This window comes from Martes martes (assembly GCF_963455335.1).
Source record: "Martes martes genome assembly, chromosome: 11".
NCBI classification, from domain to species: Eukaryota; Metazoa; Chordata; class Mammalia; order Carnivora; family Mustelidae; genus Martes; species Martes martes.
In genome coordinates this window covers 49,022,497-49,046,462 of record NC_137899.1, presented here as the reverse complement: position 1 = coordinate 49,046,462, position 23,966 = coordinate 49,022,497, and the positions used below count along the sequence as shown (strand labels likewise).

General features: G+C 36.5%; 1 protein-coding gene across 1 annotated transcript in view; it reads left to right on the top strand.

Annotated features, from left to right (window-relative positions):
- The window catches only part of LOC308352454 (diacylglycerol kinase beta), a gene marked incomplete at both ends in the record, with an annotated part of 141,171 nt that overhangs the window by 44,653 nt on the left and 72,552 nt on the right, over positions 1-23,966 (top strand). The window contains 3 exons of the mRNA XM_080818721.1: positions 1,955-2,043; positions 2,126-2,242; positions 13,635-13,733. Of these exons, the coding sequence (XP_080674847.1) occupies positions 1,955-2,043; positions 2,126-2,242; positions 13,635-13,733 (305 nt within the window). The remainder of the gene's footprint in view (positions 1-1,954; positions 2,044-2,125; positions 2,243-13,634; positions 13,734-23,966) is intronic.

Genomic DNA, 23,966 nt, shown 5'->3' with positions numbered 1-23,966 from the left:
CTATAATGAGCCAGTTCTTTTAGGTATTTAAAGAAACAGTTGAATTAGTTGATTATTAATTTGCACTCAAATTAAGAATACAAACCAATCTTATACCTCAGGCACTTGATTTTTAATGCTGTCTTGAGGAAAACCTTCCTACATGGTTAGTGGAAATTGGAACCCAAAGATTGTCATCTCATGAGTTGTGGCCATTATTTCCACTTCAGTACATTTATCTTTGCATTTTTCATTGTATTCTGTTGAGTGAGTACTGCCCACTAGAATTTTCTGGTGGAATATGTAACAATTAATTTATAAAAGTCACCTAAGTATTTTTAAATAATATTTATACCCGATAAATATTACATTGTCTAATGCCCCTGTTAAAACAGGGGACAATGTGTCCTCCTCACTAAAGTATGACATTCTCTTGGTCCAGCGATTTGTCCATCCATTTCCTTTTCTGCTATGTATGGAGTTACTGAAACTATCAAGTTTCACAGCCCATTTTTCTGCATTTATTTTAAATCTAATTTCTTACTTGGCCTCCATACAATATATGGTTTTCTAATACTATTTTTAGGTAGCAGCTTCTTTGGTAGTATATCTGAGAATTGACTTCCTCTGAGATGTATTCTTTGACATTAAAACCAGGTTTTAGTGATATTAATGAACACATTTAAGTGATATTAATAAAGTTATGTGAAATTGCAGTATGTCACTTCAGAGGGCAGTTTCTGGTGGCCACATTTGAAAGGCTAGTTATGCTAGAACATTCTTTATGTACAAAGGAAGTGATATGTTTTTAAAATTTTGTTATTTTCTTTTTAAAGATATTGTTTATTTATTTGACAGAGAGAGATCACAAGTAGGCAGAGAGTCAGGCAGAGAGAGAGGGGGAAGCAGGCTCCCTGCTGAGCAGAGAGCCCGATGTGGGGCTTGATCCCAGGACCCTGGGATTATGACCTGAGGCGAAGGTAGAGGTCTAACCCACTGAGCCACCCAGGCACCCCAAAGTTTTGTTATTTTTAAGGTAAAGGATTTTTTATAGTAGATTCTACTTACAGGAGCATATGAAACAGAATGATAACACAAATAATGTGAGTGATGTCATATAGGGAGTGAGAATTTTCTTCACAAATTGTAACTAACCACTGTGGCAAATACAATCCTCAACATTATCACCAATATGGAAAAGAAGAAAAAGTCTGGCTTCTTTCTCTGTGTCACCAAAGGAAATCATAAATGTGGATATTTTGGAACAGTTTTACTTTGCAAATATTACGTGGATTTAGTATTTTTCATTCTAATTCTATATAAGGGTTTGTTTTTGTTTTATTGAGAGGATATATGGTCATTTTTTCTTTAGTTCTTGTTGTATATTTATATATTTTTAGAAAAGGTTGTTCCTTTTGGAGGAACAGTACCATGATGGCAAATGAGGGATAAACTTATACTGAAGGCCTGGCATGTATGATGAAATCTACTCTCTGGAAATGGACTAATCAGCCATTTAAGGTTTAGATAAATCAATAGAGAAAATAGCATAAACTCGTGGGCTTTTATTTCCATGCCCTCCAGCTGCTCTCATGCCTATACTTTGTAAAATATAGATCTCTTCCTTCTAGCAAATGACACCAAGCCATTTGGCAGTCATCAATTTGTCTTTAATATCTCTGTCATCTGGGAATTATTGTGAAAAATTTGAGTGAGGCCTGATTTAATTAAGCATTTCCTGCTATGCCATGATAGAGGAGTCTTGGTTTTTCACATGCATAATATTTCCTGTACTAATTGGCCTTTTGTATTCCATGGTAAAAACAGTCAACTTAGACTTTTTCTTGATGTCGCTGATTGGATTGATTACGGAGCAGTGGATATGAAATGAGGTTCTGTTAATGTCATTCTTTCCCTATAAAATTGCAATCAGGACCAGGATTATCTCTGAATGTGTGTACGTGTTTCTTTTCAGTTTGCAAGTACACAGTCCATGAGCGCTGTGTGGCTAGAGCGCCTCCTTCTTGCATCAAGACTTACGTGAAGTCCAAGAAGAACACTGATGTAAGTGTGCAGCTCTGCTCACCTGCTTGGGGTGGTGTTTATGAATGGCTCTTCTTATCACGGTGCTCTTGTTCTGTTCTAGGTCATGCATCATTACTGGGTTGAAGGTAACTGCCCAACCAAGTGTGATAAGTGCCACAAAACGGTTAAATGTTACCAGGGCCTGACAGGACTGCATTGTGTTTGGTGTCAGATCACAGTGAGTAACACTGGAAAACAAATCTCTAGCATTCATTCACAGTGGAGACTGCGTATCCCATACCCTCCAAGAGTTTTATCCCTGGCGATCATCCTGAATTATAGACTAAGTCAGCATAAAGTCATCTATCTCCTACTGGGATATAGGTCAAAGTCAGATTTGTCCTCATAGAATCCAGAATTTTAGAGCTACTGACAACCTTAAAGACTATACCATTATACAGATTCCACCAATGCTCCGTGGAGCTCTGGGAGGTACCAGGAAGGTGATGGGACGTCATGGCTAAGGGTGGGTGACGTGTGCGGGACACAGTCTGAGTAGAATTTAGCTCTCCCTCCATCCCTAATGCTGTTTTAGAAGAAATTTCTATCTCACATGTTGTAAATTTATTTTAATAACAGAATCTATGGGCTTGCAAAGGGTAGACAGATGAATAATGTGATCCAAAGACTTAATTACATAGTGAAGACACTAAGACCAAGAAAAACATAGCAAATTGTCATTGACCACATGGCTAGGCAGACATGCAAGTGGGTCCATATTTTAGTTCTTGGTCCTTTAAGAACTTACTTTGCCTTGCTCCTTCACTTGTATCATAATTTGAGGTATAAAATTTTACATACGGTATTTACATATAATGTTTATAGATATAAACTCTAGTCATTATAATGATACTGATAATTGAGAAAGAAGAGGTAAATTGGTCTTTTTCTGGGAAATTTTAAGACTCCTCCTGGTTTGCGTAATTATCAATGCCTGGTTCAAATAGATGGTAATTGCTAGAGTTTTGTGTTTAATTTCTGGAAATTAATTAGAATGTCATTTTTATAATATAGTACAGAAATATTTAGGGGATTATTTCCCCTCTCCCACATACACGTTAATTTTGTTTTGTTTTTCCAGCTAGTGTATGAGCCCTCTTGTTATAGGAGAAATTGTTCTTGCTTTTGTGGGATTAAAACAGTAGGGAGCAGTGTTTCAGTTAAGTAAATTTTTCTGTAGTGCCCTTCAACCCCACACCCCACAAACCATTTACAATTTTTCTTAAACACACATATGCATACACACAGGATAATGAGAGAAACGAACAGTGACTTGCATTTCAAAAATACGATTATATACTTTTTTTAAATGAACACATTTTCCTCAATCATTTTCAGCTATTACTCAGTTAAATTACATTTACATTTGAAATTTCCTCAATTATGGAAGAGTTTTATTTTTTGAAGTGTTTGGTTATTATAATAAAATGTCTAACAATGATTTAAATTACACATATGGATTACTTAAACATGTTGAGTCCTCAGTTTTAAGAAGACCACAACTATTTGATTTTTTTAGAAAATTTGTACACATGATATTAGGTTTTTTGTTTTGTTTTTTGCTAAGTATCTATAAAAATATGTAGTTTTTGCTTCAATATTGTAGAAGCCTATTTCCCTAATTTCCCCATATAGTGCTTCTTTCCTTAGCTCTGTCTTTACTTTAACGTAAGCTGAATTTAGAGAATATCAGAATTTATTTCTCCCTTGTACTTCAAGTTTTTTTCCCATTCTTCATAAATTTCAAATGTAATATCTTAAGTTTATTATTTTGCTTATCTTTTTTTTATTTCTTAAAAAATTAATGTGTTTTAAATGTGTACACATTTTGAATACTCTAAAAATATGCATGAGGCTTGTGAGCTTCCAATACAAGGGCTTGTGAGTTTCTAGAATTTTCTTTATTTGACTTCTTTCTTTGTTTTTTTTTTTTTTAATATCCATGAGGTATGTCTTCTGCCCTTTCCATTCTATAGAAATGACTCTCCTTGAAGTTATCACTGCTAGTAGTCTGTTACTGACATTCAAGGAATCTTGAAATTCTTTTCTTGTTTTATATTCCATTTTGTTTTCCTAGTTTTCTTTCGAATGTTTTAATGTCCCTCTTATCTGTGATTCCATAAATCTACATTGCTACCTCGACTACTTACCAGTTGTACATTTTTTTAAAAAGATTTTGTTATTTATTTGACAGACAGAGATCACAAGTAGGCAGAGAGGCAGGCAGAGAGAGAAGGGAAAGCAGGCTCCCTGCTGAGCGGAGAACCTTATGTGGGGCTTGATCCCAGGACCCTGGGTTCATGACCTGAGCCAAAGGCAGAGGCTTTAACCCACTGAGCCACCCAGGTGCCCCCAGTTGTACATTTATATTTGATCTTAATCTTGGCCCTAGCCTTGTAAGAAATTGGGCCTTCCTGGGGCACCTGGGTGGCTTAGTTGGTTAAGTATCCAACTCTTGGTTTTGGTTTAGGTCTTGATGTCAGCCTCATGGGATCAAGCCCCAGATTGGGCTCCTCACTAAGCATGAAGTCTGCTTTTCCCTCTCCTTCTACTCACCACCCCCCAGTCTTTCTTAAATAAATAAATACATAAATAAATAAATAAAATCTTTTTAAAAGGAAAGAAATTTGTCCTCCTTTTTGTAGGGAATAGGTTGTTGCCTCTGAATAAACTTATATTTTTAAAAATCTCAGGATTTCATGCCCAAATGAATTCAGAAAACGTGCCCCTGACATCTTATTCTTAAGATCAGTGTGTAAATGAAGATGATTCTGTCACTATAGCAGAGCACAATATAAACCATAAACGTCTCTAAATCCTTTGGTTCTGTTTAGGAAACAAGGGAGCACTGAGGGGTTTAAGGAAGAGTTAAAAAAAAAAAAGTGGCTGCCAACTTACTAACCTCTGCAAAGTCCAGAGCCTTCTGGTGGGCCTCAGCCTTATTTTTTGCAAACCATGATCTCTAGAGGTCCTATGGGTATTGGGTTCATGAAACAAGACTTGCATATTTTTTTTTAAAAGTTTTCATGTATCCGGAAGAATATGTAACCCTCTCCAAAGTAAGTTCATTCTCTATGCACTTTTGGATTTTTAAGATTTTATTTATGTATTTGACAGAGAGAGATCACAAGTAGGCAGAGAGGCAGGCAGAGAGAGAGAGAGAGAGAGAGAGAGAGGAGGAAGCTTAGCAGAGAGCCTGATGCGGGACTTGATCCCAGGACCCTGAGATCATGACCTGAGCTGAAGGCAGAGGCTTAACCACTGAGCCACCCAGTGCCCCTCACTTTTGGATTTTTAACTGTAAGCACTTTTAAGGCCATATTTATTAATTTAATGATTTCATACCTAGTTAAACAAAATATATTTACCTAAGAATATTTATATATTTGGTGTAATGTATACTTTCTTCTTGAACCATTATATGATGATTTTAGTATAAGGTTGATCTGTTCTCAACCCCAGTGTTTTCCGACTATTACTGATTGCCTTTAAACAGACTGAATCTACTTTTTTATGTCCACATGCTTCCCAAAAAGTACTATTAATATTGAAAATACCTAGCAGAAGTTGTGAAAGAGATGGGCTCTGGCATCACAATGCTAAGCTTTAGGAAGACCTATCTGAATGGAGTCTGTAGGAAACAGATTGCAAAGAGAAACAAAGAGAATGAAACTTGGCTTCATTTCACGAGTTTCTCCAAGGCTATTGCTTTCTTTTATGTATTATTTTTGGAACTGGGTGGAGTCTTCTAAGTTCGACTGACCAGATTCTTAACAAGTTCACTGTCCAACAATTAAGATAGTAGTTGTATAATCTTGGACCAGGTATATAAGAAGTTTGGGGCAGTTTCCTAATTTGTAAAATGGAGTTAACAATACCTATCATACAGGATTGTTATAAGAATTAAATGTGTTAAAAAAAATCTGTGTAAGTGTGTTTAGAGCAAGACCTCACACATACGAAGTACTCAGTAATTGACAATTATTATCACAGTGAAAACTGGGTAAAATACCCCAGGGGCACAAAATCCCAACTCCTGGCTCACAGAGGGCACTCCAAGAATATTACTCACGCCCTTTCTCTTTCACCTCTGGAAGGATCTAGTTGCGCAGTCTGAGTCAGAATAGAATAGCGTCTTCATATTCTAAAATCATCCAGAACCATGTGGTCCTGAATCTCACTAAATCCTAGACTAAGCTGATTTATTTATATTCGTAAAAAGCAAGTATTCCAGCTCTCTATTTTCTATCAGACATGGTATCATCATGCTTGCAGTCACTGGAAATAAAGTTAGAAGTCAATTTCTTTTATTCTAGTCTTTCACCTTTCTCTCATATATTCAACCTATCACTGAGCCTTGACATTTTCTCCTTAAAATATCGCTCTCAGATTTGAGTTTTTGTAGCCATCATTCACAGCCCAAGTGCAAACTCTTAGCACCTCTTAACTAGATTAGAGTCAGACTCTCTTGGCTTAGCTCCCTAACAGAAGGTACTTTTCCTATAATGCAGGCTGCAAACCACCTCCAGAATCATCTTCTGAAAATACTAGTTTGTTATCATATGCCACCTTCAGCACCCTATAATAGTTCTGTGATAATAAATGCAGCCCTCACTTCCTCCTACCCGACCTGGTTTTCAGTTCCTCAAATATCAGACCCGAGCCTAAGCACATGACGTATATGTTATTCCTTTCTACACACAGCCCCTGCCGTAGCTGTGGAGAACTGTGGGCAGTCCCTTGGGAAGGCCACGCTTCCCCCTTGCCTGTTACTTTGCTGGCTCTATTCCCTTGAGTGTACCCACCTTCGGTTCTAACTACACCTGCAAAACCAAATTAAGGTCCATATCTGCCTTGGAATTGTCCTTGACACTAATCGTTCTCTTTTTTGGAATACTTTCTGTACAGTTACGCCATACCAGAAGAAAAGACTAAATGCTTTCCAGAGGTTTCACGTCTGCATATTAATGTTGTGCACACTTTTAGATTACAATGTGATCAAGCTCCTGGTCAAAAATATACATTTTTTTAAATCACCAAAAATGCTTGACAGAGTATGGAGCTTAGGGGAGGTCCTTGGTAAGTTCACTTTAATGACTAATGTACTCATCTTCTCAATGTTAGATATGGAATTTTTTTAAAAAGATTTTATTTATTTGACAGAGAGAGATCACAAGTAGGCAGAGAGGCAGACAGAGAGAGAGAGGGGGAAGCAGGCTCCCCGCTGAGCAGAGAGCCTGATGTGGGGCTCGATCCCAGGACCCTGGGACCACGACCTGAGCCGAAGGCAGAGGCTTAACCACTGAGCAACCCAGGCACCCCTAGATATGGAATTTTAAATACACATCTTAAATTCTGTTTTTTAGAAGGTCATCCTGTAATACCTCAGTCTGCATCAGGTATACAAGTGGGTTTAGACAAATATTAAAGATTAAGAACTCATTTTAACATCCACTTTTTAGTCATCAGTTGGTGGCTTCTTGAAATGATACTAATTTGCCATCTTGAAGATATAAAATTAAGGTCTTAAGGAAACTGAGTTTTATCTCCTGTTGCAAATCTAACCACTTAAAAAATAAAAACAGAAAACTCCTAAGAAGACTGTGAACTATCTTCTAGCATTTATGCAACCATTTTCTTGTGTTTTATAATTCAGTCAGCCAGGCTAAATATCTTCATTGGTTCTCTCTTCCTTCACTTGCTTACATTCTCTGTTCCCAAGATCCCACTGTGAATATGAGTTCAGTTCTGCTGAGAGTGTATTTCCTTGACACTCTTTTTTTTTTTAAATTTTATTTATTTATTTGTCAGAGAGAGAGTGGGAGAGAGAGTGAGCGAGCATAGGCAGAGGGAGAAGCAGGCTCCCTGCCAAGCAAGGAGCCCGATGTGGGACTCGATCCCAGGATGCTGGGATCATGACCTGAGCTGAAGGCAGCTGCTTAACCAACTGAGCCACCCAGGAGTCCCTCCTTGACACTCTTTTTAAAACGAGTTGTAATTTGCTCCTGGTTGTACTAAAATGTCCCCAGGGAGGTGCGACTCAGCGAGAGAGGAGGGTGATACATTTCATTTGAACTTGACAAAAGAAAGCCTACAATAGCTGTGATTTATTTACTTTCGGTATCATGTGGGGCTACTCCTTTTTTAAAATATTAGGCTATGAGTAGTAGTGGTTCCAATGCCTTTCCAATAAGAAGATTCATGCTTTAACAAATATCTGCATTAAAGCAGGATCCTGAATTGGCAAAATGTTAGAAACAAAAGAATGTATAAACCAACAATGTTCCTTTAAATCAGGGCACTTAGTTTTTCTTTAGAAGAATGACGTCTGTGTCTTATTTTCCTACAAATACATATGGAAATTTATTTTCTATTTTTTTCCTCCCTTGACTTGTTAGATTCTAGTGCTTTCTTCTCAATATAGTACCCCAACTCTTTCCACAACTCCACCCTGTAAATACACACACGTGCGTATACACATATTCACACGCATACATACTGTCACATGTTTTCTTTTTCTTCCTAACTTGAGACAGCTTTTCCCAATAAACACAGATCTGGCTGTAAATTAGGTGCCATTGGAAATTGTCATAAACTCTGAAATTATTTCCAAGTGTTTAATTCATTTCCAGGAAAAGCTGGTTCATATTTTATGAATTTCCTAGATATAGGACTGATTCAGTTAATACAAAAGAGAATTTCTGGGGGCGCCTGGGTGGCTCAGTGGGTTAAGCCTCTGCCTTCAGCTCAGCTCATGATCCCAGGGTCTTGGGATCGAGCCCAGCATCCGGCTCTCTGCTCCACAGGGAGCCTGCTCTCTCTCTCTCTCTGCCTGCTTGTAATCTCTGTCAAATAAATAAATAAAATCTTAAAAAAAAAAAGAATTTCTGTACATATAAAAATAAAATGGCTTAAGGATTTCTGTGCCTTACTCTTAAAAAATGCAAAGACACCCAGGAGCCAAAATAAAAACACTTAAAAGAAGGCAACAATTTCTTTTCGTTTTGTTAATTTAATTTTATTTTTTTTTGTTAATTTTATTTTTTAAGTGTTTCAAGATTCATTGTTTATGCATCACACCCAGTGCTCCATGCAATCCATGCCCTCCTTAATACCCACCACCAGGCTCACCCATCCCCCCACTCCCCTCCCCTCCCAAACCCTCTGTTTGTTTATCTGATTCCACGGTCTCTCATGGTTCATCTTCCCCTCCAATTTTCCCCAGTTCACTTTTTTCCTTTCCTTCTCCTAATGTCCTCCATGTTATTGAAGGTAACAATTTCTTATCTCTGGGGCTCCACTGGCCATTTTATTGAAGTGGCAGCGTTCATCTGTGCTCTAGTTTATTTATATTCTTGATGAGGATTTTTGTATTTTCACTTCTGCTGATTTGGGATCTGGGTTATCTTTAAGACAATTTTCAATCTTCAGCATCTTACTGACACTGAAAAGGACTCAGCTGTGTCTTCTTCTTATACGCTTGTCTGTAAAATGTCATGGTGACAAGTTTAAGCAAATTGTTTTTATTGCTGATTATGTTCACCTTTTTCCTTTTTAAAATTATATTGAAAAATAACATACATGCAGAAGAATATAAATATCCTAAGGGCAGAACTGAATGAATTTTGCATAAATGAACAACTCATGTAATAAGAATCTGATCAAGAGGTGCGCCTGGGTGGCTCAGTGGGTTGGGCCTCTGCCTTCGGCTCCCGTCGTGATCTCGGGGTCCTGAGATCGAGCTCTGTGTCGGGTGCTCTGCTTGGCAGGGAGCGTGATTCTCCTCTCTCTCTGCCTGCCTCTCTGCCTATTTGTCATCCCTCTCTCTGTCAAATAAAGAAATAAAAAATCTTAAAAAAAAAAAAGAATCTGATCAAGAAATAAAGCATTGCCAGCAACCTAAGATTTCGGGTTGGGGGAGGGAAGGAGCTTTTAAAATCTATCATATGGGGGCACCTGGGTGGCTCAGTTGGTTAAGCGACTACCTTCAGCTCAGGTCATGATCCTGGAGTCCCAGGATTGAGTCCCGCATCGGGCTCCCTGCTCTGCAGGGAGTCTGCTTCTCCCTCTGACCCTCTCTCCTCTCATGCTCTCTCTCTCACTCTCTCTTTCTCAAGTAAATAAATAAAATCTTTTAAAAAAATTAAAATCTATCATATGGCTTGTATTTTTTGATATTTGCCTTTTTTTAATAGACTTTTTATTTTTAGAGCAGTTTAGAGTTCACAGCAAAAAATGATCCTCACTTTTTTTTGAAGGGTTTCTTTCTTTCTTTCTTTCTTCCTTTCTTTCTTTATCTGAGAGCGAGGGAGAGAGAGTGTGTGAGCAGGGGAGGTGGGTGGGAGGAAGAGGGAGAGAGAATCTCCAGCAGTCTCTGTTCTGAACAGGGAGCCTGAAGCAGGCTCTAAGCTGGGGGTGGGGGTCTCCAAGCTGGGGTCTCCAACAAGGGCTCTGCTTCATCCCATGACCCTGAGATTATGACCTGAGCAAAAACCAAAAGTGGGTCCCTTAACTGACTGGACTACCTAGGCTTCCCAAATGTTGTTCACTCTTAATCTTCATAAATAGTACTGAGAACTATAAGTTACTTTTTTTGGCTTTCACATTTTGTACTTTGTCTTCAAGTGTGTCTCTCAGCAATATGGTGAATAAACTAGAACTGCTATACAAATTTGTCTTCTAGCTTTTGAAATGATGAGAATGATCAGTAGTTCCCATATGGTGTCCTCCGTTTTGACACTTTGGGTTTCATGCAATGTCATGGTGGTGTTGATGGCCACCCAAGTACATTGAGCAGCTCTCAGTTCCCAGTATTTAAAAAAAAAAAAAAAAAGTAAGGTATCGGTGCACATTACTAGGTAATACAGACTTTTGGGGCAGGAGATTTTTTTTTGCACTGCGTGTCCCTGTTTTACTGATGATCATATGACTACTGACTTTCTTCTAGAGTCTGCTACTTGACCATGTTCCTGCAGGATTCTGCCTCACAGCTGCCTGGACAAAGCTCAGGGATATAGACAACAAGACAGGCAAACTAAAAAGGCCCATGCTAGTTTTATTTGGCGCTAATATTCTGAAATCCCCATACCCAAATATGAAGAGTTACCCCCTATACACATACTCTGTTCAGCTCAAGTGTGATTCTATTAAAGTCATTAGGTTTTTTTTTTTTTTGGCTGGAAAATGGTCTTAAAAAAAAAGAAAAAGAGAAAACTGTCATTAAGTTCATTTTATGTTTGCCATCTCTTCTTACATCTGGTAGGCCTCAAATAAATACACAGAAAGGATCGTTATCCTTTGCCATATCAGTTGCAAATTGTTGGAAACACATGGAATGGAGGCGTGGAGGAGACTGAGGCCCTCAGATAGTGTATCTGTGGTCGGTGTGGGCACTGAGAGGGCCCTGCCCCTCTGTCCTTCAGAGTCACATGTGAGGCAGTACGAACTTCAGGGAAGAGGAAAAAATTCAGAACTTTCTCATTCCGTACACCCAGAGATTTTTATTGTAGATCTTGCCTCTACAAATTAGAGGCTTCTTGGATTCTGCAGTCTCAGATTTAAAGAGGTCATACAGGATCAAAAAACAAAAGCCTTTTTTGCTATGACACCCTGGTATAGAAGAGCCTTAAGACTCATCATTTGTCTTTGGTTTGGGTTCATTTTTGCATAGTGATTGAGATGTAAGCTTCCCAGGACTGCCATCACAAAATGCCACAAAATGAGTAGCTTTAACGGAGCTTTATTCTCTTTTAGTCCTGGAGGCCAGAAATTTGAAATCAAGGTCAGGAGGGTCAGAGTCCATCCGAGGGGTGTCTGGGAGAACGCTTCCTTGTGGCTTCCTAGGCTCTGCTGGGAGCCTGCCCTCCTTCCTCTTCCTTGGCGTGTGGCTGCATCACCAGATCTTTTCCTCTGTTGCCACATGGCCTCTTCCCTCCGTGTCTGTCCCTGTAGGTCCAGATTTTTCTCTTCTTACGAGGACACCAGTCATTGGACCTGGGCTCCTCTTTATCCTGTAAAACTTCAGCTGAACCTGAATACATGTACAGAGATCTTATTTCCAAATAAGTTCACATTCACAGGTACCAAGAGTGAGGACTTCAACATACCTTTTGAGGAATCCATTGTCCATTATGTCCAAATCCCAAATTCCAGAGCCATGATTTATTCTAAGGAAATTGATTAAGTCCAATAAATTAATAATACATTTCACCACCAAATTTTTATTTGCCAAATCAGAACATCCATTTATTTAGTCCTTTTGTACATGTGGCTTGAACCTCTGTCTTTAACACCTCTTTCCTCTTGACGTAGATCAGCAGCGCTTGGTGAGATGACTAAAACCATTGTCTTAGAAGGAGTTTACATGTCACTGAGAAGAAGCTGCTAACTATGGATGTATATGGGGAGGTTCTTTCATTTCATGTAATGGGGCCTAACGTGTAGAAATCATTGCCCAAGTAGCCTTAAGTCAGGGCAAGGAGTTAGTACGACAGATGTTTTAGATTGAAGGGCAACAGAATACCGCTTCAGGGGAGTTCTATCACCAACAGTAAATCAACACTCTTTGGGGGTTTATGTTTGATTGCTAATTAACTACTTACAAAGGTGAGCTTGTTTTGAAATTAATGTAACCATGACTTAAACGGAGGTGACTTTGGTTCAAAACTGAAAAATGATGCCGCTCCGTTTTTGTTTTGAACAAAACACGTTACTTTGCTAACATGTATAATTGTTCTAAAGTAGTAATATTTTATAATAAATTTTATATTTTAATAATTTTATATTAAATTAATATGAAGTGAGAGAGCGAGAAATCCCTAGATGCCTTTAGCAAATTTGTATGATTCCCACAAAAACTACCATCTCAATTTTAAAAATCACTATTTAATGTACTATGTTATAACACCTTAATTTAAACTTGTGACCAAGATGGATAAAAATACCAGTTTAGCTTCATACATGTTAAAAAGTAAAAAACACAGTATGTGATTATACCCTAACTTAATGTAGAGCTGAAAAATACAATATAAAGATAAATTTTTATAATCATAATCATCTTCTTATATTTATATCCTGCTCCTACTGAGATGAATCTCTGGTTACATTTACATATTGAATTACAAAGTTAAAACTAATGATGGGATCAATTATGCCCCATACTGAGCTGTGCACTTTGGAATGACTTTGAGAAAACAGGAGGGTCAAAAAAAAAAAGCATCCACGGCGCACAGTGGTTTCAGAATTATGCTAACAGATAAGCAAAGGAAGAGACAATAATTTACATTTGTCAAGGAAATCAGGCATTTATTGGTATAAAACCTAAAGTATTTTGAATATAAACATTTCTCAGAATTCGAAAATATATAGGCTGGATCATAGAAGTTGCTGAATGGTGGATTTAAGGTAGATATATAAGGGCAAACATAACCTCATTCCCTTTTTGATCCTCTTAATTGTTCTTGGAATCCTTTTGATGTATTTTTAATGCATTTGCTGTATCTCAGTTGAAATATCTGCTCCATATTTGCTGTTGTCATGCCAAATGATAGTGTCTTCTTTCTCCTTCCTAGCTGCATAATAAATGTGCTTCTCATCTCAAACCTGAATGTGACTGCGGACCTTTGAAGGACCATATTTTACCACCCACAACAATCTGTCCAGTAGTCCTGGTGAGTTTTTCCTTCTCATCATTCTGTTCTAACTTGGGGTTTCTGTGAAGAACTGGTATGCTATACCATTAAATGCTTCCAGGGCTGATTTTTTTCCATTGATCAAGGCAGTGCTCTATAGATCAAAAATACCCCATTACTGCCAAGTAGACACCTTTGCCCACTATATTTCCTTTCTTCTTTGTGGCATAGTAAACGTTTTCGTAAGGTGTGCTCTAACTGAAGCTGACTCAGGCTTCACCACTTAGTCATGCTGTACTTACCAGAAATTGTATAGGCGGAACACTTCTACATCTTACATGTTTTATAGATCTAGCTTCCCAGAATAATGAAGTTATTCTTATGGGCAATTTTGCTGGAGATGCACATTATATATCTGCAATGTTGAGTCCTCTTATCTAGGTCAGAGGCTACCTAGAATGAGGACACATATGCTGAAGAAAGTTATGCACTGTCATTAGGTGTATTTTATTTTTTATTGGTGAACAATAAATTTAACCACCTGCAAAATACTTAATTAAATAAATATGTAAGTGGGAAATGCATAACTGAGGCAACCCGGAGAAGAGTCAAACCTCGATAGAAAGAGAAGTAGGTAGTCAAAGGTAATATTCACATTACATTTCAAAATCCAAATTGTTTCTAAAGTGAAACGCTTATTTTACAAAAAAAACTATTTTATATCCATAATTCACATTACATTTCAAAATCCAAATTGTTTCTAAAGTGAAACGCTTATTTTACAAAACAAACTATTTTATATCCATAATGCAGTTCGCATTTTTAAAAACGACACGGAAATTAAGTGGCTGGGACTTTAGCTTGATATAATAAAAATACAACAACCAAGAAATGTTAGACAAATACTTTTCTAAAGGTCAACCTAGAAATTAATCAAATTACTCAATTTGCACCCACTTATGATTCATTTTGTAATTATCTGTAAAATACTGGTTGTATTTTAAATGTCTTTATTTAAAAATTATTTAAAACTCTTCATTTTCTCAAACTACAAATGTAGAGCAAAAGAAAATAACCCACATTGCTGAGGATAGCAATAACTAATTCTCAGTTTCCTTTCTTCATGTGAGATTCATTAGACATCCTGTAGTAAATAAGATTAATTAAAAATAATGAATGCCACATAAAAATACATTTTAGATGAATTTGGGTGTTATTTTATTTTTTCATAGCATTGTCTTAAAGAGAAAGGACTTGTATCATTTTTAGATATTTATATTCTTTTTAAAGTTACAGTTATTTTACTACATTTGATGCAGTCTTGATCTCAGATATTAACCCTAGAAAGAAATTCATCATGTCATCCTAACATCTAGCTGCCTATGTAAAACCCTACTCAGTTCATTGAACCAGGAGACTGCTTCCTTTGTCCACTTATGTCAGCCTCTGGTCACATAAAGTCAAGCATGAGCTGCTTTCTTTTTATTACTCTATCTTTTCTTTCTTTGAGAGAATCAAAGGTAGAGAACATGCGTTACATGAATATTCTTGTATTCTAACAATCTTAACAAAACCCTCACATTGTTTTTTTTTTTTTAGATCCTCTTGATTCTGAAGATTTATTTTCAATCATTAAATCTTCCTACAGTTTTAATCATGATTTGCATCTCAACATCTGCTCTTTTATCATTTCCTTGGTACTACCTACTCTATAATATTTGGCACTGTTGACGACTTCGTCCTTCATGAATGCCTACCTTTCACTGACCGCCATTATGCCACGCTCTCCTGGGCTTTCTTCTGTTTCTCTGGATACCTGCCCTTTATCTTTCCTGGTTTTCATGACTTCATCCTGCTCCATGCTGGTGAATCCCTTTGCTCAACTCTCATATGTCATAGCTTTTCACTCTTAACATTCTTCCCAGTGGGATCTTGTTTATTTAGTTGACTTCATTATCATGTTAATTTATATTCAGTTCCTCATTCATCTATAGGTTTGCATCCCAAACCTATAAGCCTGCAACTTGAAGGCCCCATGCTGTCTTACATGTCCAATATATTATCATTATTGAATGTAATAATAGTAGCTCATATAGAGAGAGCACATATACCATACCAGCTACTATGCTTTACATATTCATTCATTAATTTAGCAAGTATTTATTGAGTGTCTTGTTGATGCCAAATAGTATTATAGGTAGGGAGATAAAATGGTAAAAGCTAAAGTAAATCTTTGCTTTTGTAGAGTTTTCATTCCAACAATAAACAATGAAATAAGAAAATTATTTCATACCTGGTTGTGCTTTAAATATAAAGGACAACACTGAAGCAGGAAAAGAAGAGAAGAAATGTGGGGCTGTAGTTATTAAGGGGGTACACTTTGGAGTTCAATATGGGAATAGTTGAATGAAGAGTTGAAGAATGTGAGAGAGTCATCCACATGACTGTTGGGGGATGGAACTTCACAGAGGAGCCACCAAGGATGGACAAGTAAAGATTCAGAGGCAGGAGAAAACAGTCATATCTGAAGGGCATCAAGGAGATTAGTGGCTGGGCCTAAGTGAGAAGGAGGAGGAATAGTAGAAGAGAAGGTCAAAGATGTCATAAGACGTTCATGTCCTGTAGGGCACTTTAGGCCACTGTAATATCTTTAGCTTTTATTCTGAATGAGGTTGGAAGCCAATAGAGGATTTTGATCAGAAAAGGGGATGATCTGACTTTCAAAAGAACAATATAGGGCGCCTGGGTGGCTCAGTGGGTTAAACCCTCTGCCTTTGGCTCAGGTCATGATCCCAGGGTCCTGGGATTGAGCCCCACATCGGGCTCCCTGCTCAGCGGGGAACCTGCTTCCTCTTTGCTCTCTACCTGCCTCTCTGCCTACTTGTGATCTCTGCCTGTCAAATAAATAAATAAAATCTTAAAAAAAAAAAAAAGAACAATGTAACAATGTTGAGGGGGCAGCAGTGGACAAAAACATATGTGATACTTCTCTTTTCTCAGAGAATTAGGAACCTGGGATATTGCTGAGAGAAAGGATGGTATAAACTGTATGAGAATTTTGAGGATTGGGAAGAAGTTACACAACAGGCACTGAAGAAAGTGGGAGCTTAACGGATCAAGGGAATACCATTTGTTTGGCAGGGAGGAATGAGCAGCCCCTTGTTAATCATCATCAATTTAGAATAAGACCAGTAACTTGGAGGAGTATATTTCTCTAGTCACATTCAGTTATATTTCTCCATTTTTATTCTAGTTCCAGGAGTAGAATAGGCATAGCCTAGCCTTAAGGAGATTACATTTTGCTAAATCTGATAAAAAGAGGGAGTAGCCAGGGAGTGGAGAGTATATGCAATAGAGTGAGTATAAAGATTGACCATGGAATTTAAGGTGGGAGGTCAGGGAAGTAAGGACATGGAGAGGGAAGTACAATAATGGGTGGTAGGAAGAATGTGTTGTAGATTATTGTGGAATCCTAGATTGTTGAAATCAAGGTTATCGGTGTTTCAGTGTCAGGTTGTGAGAACGAGTGGGATGGCAAATTGAGATTACGTTAGGGTTGTGGTAATGATAGGTATGAATTTGTTTAATCCTCACAGTGACACTGTAAGATAAATATTATAACTATCTACATTTCTTTTATGAGTAAACTGAGAAACAGAGAGGTTAAGTAAATTTCCTATGTCACATGGCTATGAGCTGACAGACCAGAATTGGAACCCAAGAATTATTATTCCATAACTCATTCACTGAACTTAACCATTCTCACCCTTTCTCCAAATCCCGAACAGGTCCTCTCCCTCTCCTGTTTTTCTTACCTTGGTGACTAGAACGTTCATATTCTAACTTTCCCAAAACAGAAACCTAAGAATTATCATTGATGACTCATCTTAAATATCGGATTAATCATTGGGCAGCCTGTTCTGATGTTTTCAATCCTTTTTCTTTCTTCAGGCCAACTGCAACTGCCTCACGTGTCACCATCACAAATTATTGTTCAGGATTGTCCTAATGGCATTCTTACTGAATTACCTCCATTCCGCATGTTCTTCATTCTGCAGGAGCAAAATCAATCTGCTTGCAAAAAATATGTAATATTTCCTGCTTAAGTATTTTAACATATTTAAAATAAGTAAATATCCAGTAATTCTCTATTTGAATTCCAATTTATCTAACATGGTAAGCAAGGCTCTAACTAGATCGACTCACCCAATCCCTCATGCCAGTAGCGCACTTGAATTCAAGGATAATTTGGACTACTATAGTTCTCTTATGTACACCCACTTTCTAAAGCTTTTGGAGTTTTGTATATGTTAATGAATCAGCCTGAGTCACTTTACTTTAAAATTTCCCGTGCCTTGCTAAATAGAAATTAAAGATTACTTTTTTAGCCTGGAATAAATACTCACACCACTATTAGACCCATTAACTATTTAAATACTCATGAAGAAATTATACCATTGTTCTGCCCACAAAATTGCTTAATCAGTTCCTGACTGATGGGCTCTGAGACTTTTTAATTTGTAAACTCTCATTCGACATCCCAGGAATAATTCCACACCATATCACACATTGTAAATTTTTTTTAACTTTTGTTTACAGAAAATCATTAGTTTTCACAAGTAATATAATCTCATTTTCCTTTTTATTTTTCAATAACAATTTCCTTCTTAAAAATTATGAGTCCCATTTTCTCATGCTGATGTTCTTGAAGAAGAGCAGGTGAGGTTCAGAATCACTGTAAGATGGCCATGAATAGAAGAAATCTCCCTTTAATCTAGGAAATATAAAATGAAGAGCTTAAGATACTTACTTTTATTGAGGTTTTTCTTTCCTTTGCCTTGACTATGTAGTCAGACATTGGCTATTGAATGAGTGACATAAACTTAATATGGAGCTTAATTCTTGGATGAAACACCTAAATAACATACTACAAAGTCAGGGTCCACAGCAGCACTCTTTTGATATCTTAGGACATCTTTTTAGGTGTTATGTATCTTTTAAAAAATCCCACATCACATTTCCGTCACATTTCTCAGCCTCCCAATTGCTCCCCAACCCTTGTTATTACCTTTAAGTTAATGAGTCAGTAGATGTGTGCTCACCTGTTATGGAGATTAGCAAGGTAAGCACCTTCTTTGCACTGATGGCATGCTCTTATTGGCATATACTTCAAACGGCTTTCACACATAATTGGTCTTCATAGTGCCTATTGCCATAAAAATGGATCCAAACCAACTACTCTGAAATTAAAATTAAAATGTGACCAGTGAGTCTATACATCACATATATAATCACTGCTTTCTGGGATTGCTTTTGGTTTCTGGCATATTTTGAGAGTATTGTCAAAAAACCATATTGCTTAAAATTGATGTAGTTTAGAGATTTTTGTCAAGATACTTCTGTGTTTGAATACTTACAATGCTTTCTTTGAAAAATCTTCCAGCAAAAATGATGACATTCATGGTCCATGTACTGCCATATCGGAGAAAATTCAGAACTGTTTCCAAAGGCAGATTTCTTGAAGTCCTTCCCTCATCCTATCTCCAAACAAATGTAAAGTGATTCCAATCTATTCAGTGGGGATCCTCGATAAGTAACTTAATTTCCATAAAAGGCCATTAATCCTTCCCAATTGATTGTTAAAATGAATATTTCTCCTTTGAATGGAGTCCATTAAAAAATATATTCTTGACTCTCCTTATAGATGGAACTTAGAAATTTCTGCTGTCTAATATCAAAGTGACAATGAAAAAATTTATAATAATTTCATGGAGAATGTGGCCTGATAAGCATGAAACCCACCTCTTGTGTTCTTTATGTTCTAAATTTTACCCCCAACCAAAGACGGACTTGATCCGTCTGTTTTAGTCCCTTACTGAATTGCTTTAATTAAATTGAGACTCATCATTATGTCATTTACCTACATTGAAAGATATTTTAAAAGCGATTTGGAACTCCTTATTGTAACAAAAAAAAACTGTGTTTTTAGAGATGCCTTCATTACCTAACAGAAATTCCTCAGTTCCCTTTATCATGGTTTGTTTTCTTTCAGTCCCTATCATCCTATTACTGTCATATTTTTATTATATAGTATTATATACTTATTATTTACACACACACACACACACACACACATATTAGCCCCTCACCCCCAGAAAGGTTGAATACAATAGATCCAGGCATTGTGTTTAAATTAATTTTTTTTTTAAAAAAGAGAATATTCCAGATAAACACTTAAGATAAAACACAATGCCTGAATCCATTACCATCATGTTTTATCTTCTACCCTTAAAATGCACAGAGGTAAATGCATAAGACATTTGACAATGATGTATGTAGTTATGTTATTTACTTCTTTGTGATAACCCATAACTTTATTACTATCCCATCCATAAATTTCTCTTCCTTTTATTGGCCTCAGTTAGAACTTCTAAAATTATTTTTAATAGTTCATAAATTTGTTGAATCACAGAAATCAATGAAATAGGCTAGGTAAAGTCCCTTTGATTCTTAGAGTAATTTCGTAGAGGAAACTATAAATTTGATCAACTTCTCTAGAACTGTAATGTAGTCTGTATGTTCATTCCATGTTTTATATTATTTTTTTATGATCAGCCCATTTGGGTCTCTAGGAGTGTACATGTTTTTATAATGATTCTTCAGTTTGAAGGAGGCTTTTATTACATTGATTCTTTCACTATCAACAAAAGAAAACTTGAGGGGCGCCTGGGTGGCTCAATGGGTTAAAGCCTCTGCCTTCTGCTCAGGTCATGATCTCAGGGTCCTGGGATCGAGCCTGGCATCAGGGCTCTCTGCTCAGCAGGGAGCCTGCTTCCTCTTCTCTCTGCCTGCCTCTCTGCCTACTGCCTCTCTGCCTACTTGTGATCTTTGTCTGTCAAATAAATAAATAAAATCTTTAAAAAAAGAAAAAAAGAAAACTTGAGATGTTTCATGAGGAAGTGGCATTTTAAACTTTATGTTTGAACAGTGAAATGAAGCAGATCATTGTAAAAATCATTTTTATTATATTTAGCTCCATGATTTAATTTACTTTTCTCCATGCTAGAGTAATTCTTGTACATCATTATTTAAAAATAAGATTCCTTTCTTCTAAATAAGGGCTGGATTATTTTGTCATTTTCTGTATCAGTATATACTAGTAAAGCTAAGAAGTTAAATACAGGGTTGATATAATGTTGATTATTTTACACTAGAGTTTATTTATTTGTTTATTTATTAATATTTTATTTATTTATTTGACAGACAGAGATCACAAGTAGGCAGAGAGGCAGGCAGAGAGAGAGGGAGAAGCAGGCTCCCTGCTGAGCAGAGAGCCCGATGCGGGGCTCGATCCCAGGACCCTGGGATCATGACCTGAGCCGAAGGCAGAGGCTTTAACCCACTGAGCCACCCACACGTCCTTAGAGTTTATTTTTTAAAGGGCAGGTGCACATGCAAGCAGGGGGAGGTTCAGAGGGGGAGGGAGAGAAAGAGGGAAAGTATCCCAAGTGGATTCTACACAAAGCACAGAGCCTGAAGCAGGGCTCAGTCTCGCAATCCTGAGATCGTGACCTGAGCTGAAACCAAGAGTCAGACGCTTAACTGACTGAGCCACGCAGGTGCCCCTGAACTGGAGTTTATAATAAAGATAAGCATCTACTGTTTATATGCTGTAATGACTGTCTTTATTTTACGATCTTTACTGATAATCTATGTGCATTATTTTTAATATACAATATCTTCAGTGCAAGATTCTTTTATTTTTTATCATCTTCTTCTCTCTACTTCTTCCTTTCTTCTTTACATTGTCTTTTTAAGTTTCTGGAGCTAAAAGTTCAGATAAGAGCATTTCTCTTATTTCCCAGAAGTTACACTCTATTGGCTAAGATAGGCAAGCTGATTACATACTATGGCAAGATAAATATTGACTTATAGGGGCCCTTGAGGACAAACTCTTAATTCTTCTGGAGGGTAATTCAAAGAGTATATGAAAATTTTCTTGGAGAAATGATGCCTGACTTTTGAAAAGTAAGTGGGGATTTGACTGCCAAATACACAGTGATTGTCATAGGAGTAGTCGAAGCAACCAGAGAGGATAGAGTGAGATCTTGAAACTAAGAAATGGTTATTAAGGGTTATGTGTAAAGGTGAGTCTTGGAGAGAATGACAAGATAAGGTCTGAGATAGTGAAAATCCTGTACTGTCTTGTCAAGGAGTTAAGCTTATCCAGTATAAATAGGAGACTACATGATCAGGTTTTAGAAAGAAAATTCTGATGAATCGTTGAACTAATCAAAAACTAATGATGTATTATATGGTGGCTAATTGAAAATAATAAAAAAATAATAAAGATTATGCCTGAGATTTAAATTAAAATAAAAGAAAGAAAATTCTAGTAGCAGTGTGATCTAAAATAGATTTAAAGCTGGGGAAAAAAATAAAGCTGGGAGCACAGGAGATATGAGAGTGTAAATAGAGGATTGTGATGTGAACAATCAGAAACATCAACAGAGTAAGAAAATGAGCAAATCAGGAGAGAAGATTGTAGCCAAAACTGGAATTAGAGTGTCTGATTTGATTTCAGAGTAGATTAGTCATAGAGGACGGTAAAATCCAGTTGCAGCCATGGATCTGGGAGGCTCTCTTCCCAGTGTGGAGAGGAGGTTCACTAGCTATCAGGAGGTCAAGTAACTCTAGGGATAGTTTATTGTATGTTGTCCTTAAAACATCCCAAGATAATTATAGGGTCTTGATGAATTGGTTGCTATATAACCATAATGAATAATAGTGGGAAGAGGAGATTCCTTGAGTTTCAAATGATAAGAGATATTCTACTCTGAGTCTGCAGGAATGATGATTTAAATAGAAAGCTGAGTGATTTCCATAAAACTATAGAACAAGTGCTGGTTGAGAGAATGAACAATCTCTTTTCAGAAACATACTAAAGAAAGTGGCAGTGACTTAGAATGAAAAAGCAGTAATTTGTTTATTTTAAGCAAAGATTCAGAAAGCCCAGTAAAAAGAGTTAGAAATGAAGTGAGATACAAAGGATCAATTTAGGAGAAAGAAATCAGAAATAAGGTTGGGATAGTGATGACCAGAAAGGAAAGAGACTAGAAATTTAAGTTTCACGTGAACTCTGGATCAGTGGGCAAGTTGTTTCCTTCAAAGGGCTGCAGAATCATAACAAATGATTTGTGTCCAGAATATAAAAATAATTTATGTAAATAAATAATAAGTAGTAAACAATCCAAACCAAAAGGGCAAAAGACCTAAAGTAGGCTTTGAATAAAAAAAAAAAAATATATATATATATATATATATATACACAAATCTCCTATAAACATATAATGTATGCACACCATCTTTACTCCATCAGGAAAATACATTTTTAAATCTCAATAGGTAACACTACACACCCCAAAGAATTATTAAGACAATTAAAAATCCTAGGCTTTAGAAAGGATAGAAAGCAAGTGGACTGTTCATACATTGCAGATGGGAGAATAAACTGGTTCAGCCATGTTACAATACTGTGTGGTAATATACTCTCTGTATTTGAGTCCTGACTTTTTCACTAATTTTGTGACATGGGGCAAGTTACTCATATTTCATATGTCTGTATTCCATTTGTAAAATGGAATGAAATGAAATTAATTAAATGAAATAAATTAAAATGAATGAAATAAAATAAATGAAATAAATTATTAAATGAAATAAATTAAATGAAAACTGCCTAGAAGTATGCGCAGTATATAGCAAGTGTTCAGATGATGTCACCTACTATCACGGTTATTCTAAGTGTTATGTTGGAATTTAGAAAGTAAATTTCAACCATTTATTATTAAATAAAATTTATAAAAACAACATAAAAATTAAGAGAAAAATTTAAAAATTGGAGTAAGATATGTAAGAATAATTATTAATATATAAAAGGAAGCACTACTAAAAACTTCCTCCTGATTCTTAGATGTGTATTTAGACATATCTGTAATTAAACTTGATTAGCATGTGACACTTTATTTTTACACTTAAACTAGTATCATTAAATGTGTGTGTTTCTGTATACTATGGAACATTGCTATTCATGGCTGTATAATATCTTATTAAGTGAAGATATCATTTAGTTGAAATAATGTTTATGTCTAACATGTTTCTAATTATTTATTTTGTTATAATATATAATACCTTACTGAACATCTTTATGAAGAATGGCCTTTCCTGGTTACTCTGTAATCGATATTCCAAAGTATCCTTTTTTCTGCGCATACT